This window comes from Vicugna pacos, chromosome X (genome assembly GCF_048564905.1).
Source record: "Vicugna pacos chromosome X, VicPac4, whole genome shotgun sequence".
Taxonomy (NCBI): domain Eukaryota; kingdom Metazoa; phylum Chordata; class Mammalia; order Artiodactyla; family Camelidae; genus Vicugna; species Vicugna pacos.
In genome coordinates, this window is record NC_133023.1 from 94462590 (window position 1) to 94470001 (window position 7412).

The 7412-nt window shown below is 44.2% G+C and overlaps 1 protein-coding gene across 1 annotated transcript; it reads left to right on the top strand.

The window, feature by feature from the left end:
• The first annotated feature begins 3199 nt into the window (after positions 1–3199).
• On the top strand, positions 3200–4486 carry RTL8C (retrotransposon Gag like 8C). The gene has a single exon (XM_072956441.1). It carries the CDS (start codon positions 3278–3280, stop codon positions 3617–3619), a length of 342 nt encoding a protein of 113 aa, XP_072812542.1. The 5' UTR covers positions 3200–3277; the 3' UTR covers positions 3620–4486.
• The last annotated feature ends 2926 nt before the right edge of the window (positions 4487–7412 follow it).

Sequence of the window (7412 nt, forward strand, 5' to 3'; positions counted from 1 at the left end):
TCACCACTTCAATTCAATATTGTACTGGAGGTTCCAATGGGTGCAGTAAGGAAAAGAAAAAAAAAAGAAAGAAAGAAAGAGAAAAAAAGGATTAAAAGGCATCTAGATCGCTAGATTGGTAGGAAGGAAGAAGGCAAACTTGTTATTCGAAGACTACTTGATTGTGTATACTGAAAACAGATTCTGTAGGATCTGGAATCAACAACAACCAAAAACTACAACTAATAGGTGAGTTCAGCAAGTTTGCAGAACATAAGGTGAATACACAAAAATCAATTGTGTTTCTTCTAACAAACAAAAGAACTTTGAAACTAAAGAAGTTTTTAAACACCATAAAACTGAAAAACTTAGAATTAAATGTAACAAAAAATTTAAAAATACAGAGCTTGTACACTGAAAAATACAGAACATTCCTGAGATATATTACAGAATGTCTGAGTATTAGATATTCATTTGAGTTGGAAGACAATATTTTTAAGACATCAATTCTCCCCAAATTGAGCTATAGATTCAAAGTCCTAATAAAAATTCTAATATGTAAAAATTCTAAAATTCGTATGGAAATGCAAATGACACACAATGGCTGAAACTAGTTCAAAATAGAATTAACTTGGAAAATTAATACTATTTGATTCCAAGATTCATAATAAAGCCACAGTAATTAAGACAGTGTAATATTGCCAGCAAGATAGACAAAAAGACTAATGGAACAGAATAGGCAATCCAGAAATAGACCCACACATATATGGCATTCTGACAAAGGTGTAAATGCAATTCAGAGGAAGAATGGTGCTCTTGTCAACAATGATACAGGAACAATTAGATATCCATCTACAAAAAAATAACTTTCAATCAATACCTCATACCAAATATAAAAATTAACTCAAAATGGTTCATAGACCTAATGGTAAAGCCTAAAAGTATAAAACTTCTAGAAGAAAACAGTAAAAAAAAAAAAACCGGCACAACCTTAGATTAAGCAAAGATGTCTTACCTACAACACCAAAAGGAGAATGCATAAAAGGAAAATTAGGTAAATTGAACTTCTAGAAATTAAAAAGTTTGTGTTCCTCAAAAGCACTGTTAAAATATCATATGATAACACTTATATGTGGAATCTAAAATATGATACAGGTGAACTTATTTACAAAACAGAAAGACTCAGAGACATAGACAAAAACTTATGGTTACTAAAGGGGAAACGGGGCCGGTGGGATAAATTAGGAATTTGAGATGAGCAGATACAAACTACTATATATAAAAAACCAACAAGGTCCTACTGTATATCACAGGGAACTATATTCAATAACTTGTAACAAACTATAATGGAACAGAATATGAAAATAACATATATATGCATAAGTGAATCATTTGCTGTATACCAGAAACTAATACAACACTGTAAATCAACTATACTTCAATTTAAAAAATAACACCCTTAAGAGAGTGAAAAGAAAAGGCACAGGCCGGGGGGGGGGGGGCGAAATATAAATTACATGTCTTTATAAGAGAAGAGAACAACTCAACAATAAAAAAGGTAAACAACCCAATTAAAAATGGGCAAAATATTTGAACAGACATTTCACAAAAGATATATATGGCATATAAGCACACAAAAAAGATGTTCAACATCATTAATAATTAGGGATTGCAAACTAAAACCACGATGAGTTACCACTTCCTACCTACTAGAATGGCTAAAGTAAAAACAAAAACAAACAAACAAACACAAAACACAACCTGACAATAGTAAGTACCACTGAGTTTGAAGAGCAAATTAATCTCTCATACATTGCCAGTGGGAATACTGAATAGTAGAGCCATTTCAGGAAACATTTTTGGTGTATCATAAGGTTCCTTCATGCAACTTTGCAGAGTATTTAATTCCACCTCTCTTGAGATAACCACTATTCTGAATTCTATACACATTCAGTTTTGCCTATTCTTGACATTGGTATAAAAATTAATCATAAAAGTCTATACTATTTTGTCACTAATTGTCAGGGAAATGCAGATCAAAACCACATAGAGATATCATCTCACACCTGTCAGTATGGCTCTTATCAAAAGGAACACAAATAACAAATGCTGGCGAGGATGTGGAGAAAAGGAAACCCCCATACACTGTTGGTGGAAATGTAAATTGGTGCAGCCACTGTGGAAAACAGTATGGAGCTTTCTCAAAAAAATAATACTAGAACTACCATATGACCCAACAATTTTACTCCTTGATGTATATCCAAAAAAAACCCCAAAACCCCAAAACAAAAAAATCACTAATTCCAAAAGATATATGCACCCCAATGTCCATAGCAACATTATTTACAACTGCCAACATATGGCAACGACATAAGTGTCCATCAACAGATGAATGAAGAACATGTGGTATATACATACAATGGAATACTACTCACCATAAAAAGAATGAAATTTTCCCATTTGCAGCAACATGAATTGAACTGGAGGGTATCATGGTAAGTGAAATAAGGTAGACAGAGAAAGACAAATAGTGTATGGTATCACGTACATGGGCCTAAAAAATACAACAAAGTAGTGAATATAACAACAAAAAAAGCAGAATTACAGATACAGAGAACAAACTTGTGGTTTCCAGTGAGGTGAGGGAAGGGGAGGCAATATAGGAGTAGGAGATTGAGGTACAAATTATTAGGTATAAAATAAACTACAAGAATGAATAGTACAACACAGGAAATACAGTATTTTATAATATTTTATAGTAACTATAAGTGGAGTAGAACATTTAAAATTGGGAATCACTATAGTATACATCTGCAACGTACATAATATTATACATCAACTATATTTCAATAAAAAATAAGATAAAATAGGAAAATAGAAACAATTTGATACTTAAAATAAGATTGTGTCGAGTACCGCCCTTGGTCCCCACCGCTCGCCCCTGCCTCACCACGCAAGCCAAATGTCCAAGGCTCCGCCCCAGGTCCCCACCCCTTACCCTCGGCACATCTAGAGAACACTCAGCCCCGCCCCTCCTACTCGGACACCACGCCTTCACAGGCCATTAGCCACGCCTCCTCCCTGCGCGTCGGTCCTACGACCCCAGCTCCGCCCCAATGTCGCGTCTGCGCACTAGAGAACGCCCAGCCTGTGGGCGGAGCCACGCCGGCGCCGGGTACCGCCCATGGCCCCGCCCGCACGAACCCCGCGCCCGCCTCCGCACACACGCACTTCCCGCCACGCCTCCTCGCGGACCTCCACCGAGCCCCGCGGAGCCCAGCAAAGCGAGCCAGGAGCGATGGACGGCCGAGTGCAGCTGATCAAGGCCCTCCTGGCCCTGCCCCTCCGGCCCCAGGCGCGTCGGTGGAGGAACCCCATTCCCTTCCCCGAGACGTTTGACGGCGACACCGACCGGCTCCCGGAGTTCATCGTGCAGACGGGCGCCTACATGTTAGTGGACGAGACCCTGTTCTCCAACGATGCCCTGAAGGTGACGTTCCTCATCACCCGCCTCACCGGGCCGGCCCTGCAGTGGGTGATCCCCTACATCAGGAAGCAGAGCCCCCTCCTCAACGATTACCGGGGCTTCCTGGCCGAGATGAAGCGGGTCTTTGGCTGGGTGGAGGACGAGGACTTCTAGGCCGGGAGCCCCTCGGGCCTGGGGGCGGGTGCTCGGGGGAGGGTCCGCTGCGCCAGTCGCCGCCGCCCAGATGGCCACGGGCGTCCTCCCGCCGCGCCTCCTCCCTCCCTCACCTTCGAGTCGCCGCGATCTCCCCCGCGCTCGCGTCCCCTCCCGCGTAGTGCTTGCCTTTGTTCCAGGAATAGCGCTCCAGGTTCCCGCTGCCGCCGCTGCTGCCGCCGCCGGGCCTGGCTCTGAGGCGGCCGCCGCCCTCTCCGGCCAGCCCGGCCCCTCCCATGCACACTTGGACTCGGTCCTGCGCTCCAGCTGCAAGCCGGGCTCCCGTTACACACGGGGCAGACCACCCACGGCCCGGCCGCTGCCAGCCGCCCGCCCCCTGCCCGACTGCCAGGCCCGCATCCAGGTGCCCAGAGACCTTCGCTGCCACTGCCGCTGCCATCCCGGTCCACCGCGTCCCGCCGACACACTACAGCCTTCGGCGGTCCGGACTCACCCGGGAGGTATCTGAGCTGGCCGCAGCCCCTGGACACTGACTCCAGCAGCTCTCCACCCAGCCTGGAGGGGCCGGCCAGCCCTTCGCCTTCAGCGGGACCCATTGCCTCCCTACTCCCAGAGACATCCTCTGCTCCTGCCAGGTGGCCGCCAGGTCCCAAGGGTGCCTGGCAGCCAAATCGAGTCGCTCATTGTCTCCTGTGGACCTGTTAGTTTCGCCCAGAATCCGGTTCTCTTCTGAATTTGCAGCTGTGTCTCTGATGTGTGCCTTTGTTCAACACGGTGACCCCTGCACTCTGCCCAGCTCTTCTACACTACCTGGACAAACGTCTTTTCCTTATTTTCAATAAATGTCAGACGCTGTTCAAAAAGAAACTGAGTCTCAGTGAATATGGCACCTCTCCCTCCCCGGTCCAGTACATGGGGTCCATGGCTTGCTCAGAAGGTATGTCCCCTGCCGTGCTGTGGCTGGTGTTGAGCCTCGCATTAGAGAACAGAATAGAAAGCCCCGTGAGGGTGCTGGTGGTGGAGCCCCACTGGTGACCATCCAGTCCTGGATGCTGACTCTTCCAAACCAGTGGGTTCCGTGCCCCTGGGGAAATGGCTCCTGAGCTCATCTTGGCCCAGGCGATGTAAGGAGGAATCAGCTTAGGAGGCTTTGGGGACAGAGTTCCTCGTTTCCAGAAAGCTGCTTGGAAGCACAATACCTAATCTTTACAAATCGTGAATCCCACACATTTGTTGGTGAACACCTGGCAAGGTTTCATCTAATCCATTATTCAGAGAACCAGCACCATGACAGGTGGTTGAGAGAAAGCGTTCACCTTTATAGCACCTTGGTTGTTAAGTGGAGGAGAAGGGAGTGCAGAACTGCTGTTGTCAGTCCAGGTACAGACCTGCTTGGTAGCCTGCGGGGCAATAAAAGTATGACTTTCTCTAATGGGCAGAAAAGCGAAAAAACGTTCCTCCTACCGTTTCTCTTCATGCTAATCCATTAAGTCAGCAGTGCTGCAAAAAGCCTCTGCTACTTCCTCTGTCTCTGGGAAAGTTACATTTCCCTGTAGAGTCAGAGAAAAGTTGGGCTTATAGGACAACACTCAGTCAACTCTGCCGCATTTATCTAATTTGGGTGATTTTTCCAGAACAGGGCAAAGAAGAATCAATCACAACAGTGGTTTTTCACCTTATTTCCTCTCTCTCTCCACTTGAGCAGGTAAACTTTTGCCATCGTGTGCACTGGTTTGTAGGGCTGTTCGTGGAGCTGGAGGTACATTATCCTCATTTTGTGTCATACTGTTTTTATTACCAGAAATGGTGGAAACATCATTCACTTGCTCTTGGCTGGTAATAGGTCAAAGTCTTCTTGAAATCAGAGGGAATATTTGTGTTACTTAATAGAACGAAGTTGTAATGGTTTGCAGGATTCTTAAAACAACTGAAAGCAGCTAATTATGAGGCTCCAGTTCAAGGTGCTGGCAGTCAGCCTTCCTGGGTGGGTTGAAAGATGGTTGTGTTAAGCATATTCACTGTTTGGTTATAAACATAGATTCTGCTGAAGTGGTTTGAGAGCTATTTGGAAGCAGTTTACTTTATGGAGTAGATCCAGCGTATTCCCTCCAATCTGTGTCTGCCCGGCTCTCGAGGCAGGTGGAATGGGCAGGGACTCCCGGGTATCCTTTGAACAGTGCTTGTAACGCCCTACCTCCCTCAACCAAAATGCCCTGCAGTGTTCCTCCTCTTGCCACAATGGTTCTGTTGGGGACTGTTCCTTGGTCTGCATTAGTTGTGTTCTCCTGAGTCCTTTTTTTGTGATGTAGATGTCTTGGGGAGAGGCAATATTTTGCAAGAATTAATCGTGAACATCTTAGCAAGTTTCCATACTGATACAGGGGAATGACATTTGTAAGGGAAAAGGGAGGCTCTTTCTCATAAGTTTACAGTCTCACCTCTTGCAGGTGTCATTTGTTCTTTCTCCCTCATTTCCTACTCTAGTCTGAATCAGAAACCATCCTTGAGTAGTAGAGTGAGAAAAGGAAGAGGAATACAGGATCTACCAGGCAGAAAAGCAAAGAACTTTTAAAGGTTTTTGATAATAAATGATTCCCTGTGCAATGCCCCATATGCAGAAATTAGGGGAAACTCTCCATCCTGCAGAAACCTGGAGGAATTTCTGATGATGTCATTCAAAAGAATCTGCCCTCATTATTCCTTCCTGGGGACACTCCAGGTGCTGGGGGAGAAGGGCATTAGGCAACCACTTGGGTTGTAAAGGCTTTGTCAGTCGAGATGGTTCATGTTCTTGGAAAGGACAACACCTGCAGTGAGGCTGGCACTACATTGTGGAGTAGTATCATGTCTCTGTTATCTGGAAGATAATTCACCTTCTAACCTGGGAGTTTATTGATAGATATTTGACTGTAAGTTACAGAGGAATTTTATTCAGGCATTTTCATAATTCAGGTAGATTTACAACCCCAAGAAATACCTTTTTTCTACAAAGAAAAATTACAAGTATTGTTCTGTAATAGTTTGCCTGGGCTGCCAAAAGAAACAACAGCAATTATCTCAGAGCTCTAGAGACTAGAAGTTGAAAATCAAGGTGTCGGCAAGGTTGGTTCCTTCTAAGGCTATGAGAGAAGGATCTTCTAGGCCTCTCTCCTTGGCTTGGAGATGGCCATCTTCTCCTTGTGTCTCTTCACATCATCTTCCCTTTATGCATATCCACCTCTGTGTCTTAATTTCCTCTTTTTAGAAGGATACCAGTCTTACTGGATTAGAGTAAAATGACCAGCAGAATGACAGAGATGCTTCAGGAAAAAAATTACATTTGTAGAGCCTCAATTGTGTGAGTAATGGAGCAAAAGTGCAGAACTGTGATTGTTAATTTAGGTGCAAACCTGGTTGATGACCCACAGGACGATTCATTTATAACTCTCAAACAGATAGAAAAGGTCAAAATGTTACTCTTTACTGTTCCTCTTCATGCTAACCTCTTAAATCTACAGTGCTATTAAAAGTCTCTGCTACCTCATGTATTTGGGAAAACTTAAATATCCCAGTAGAGTCAGATAAAAAGGGTAGGCTTTTAGGGCAGCACTCAGTTAACTCTCAATTTTAACTTGATTACCTCTGGAAAGACACTATCTCCAAATAAAGTCAGTGTGTGTTAGGACTGTGACATATTGTTTTTGGGGTATGCAATTCAACCAATAACAGGTCCCATGTTTATCAGTGTCTCAAGAGAAAACCTCTCTGGCCTGTTCTGTCCATGTGGCTTCTTTTCCTAGATCCTATATGTCAC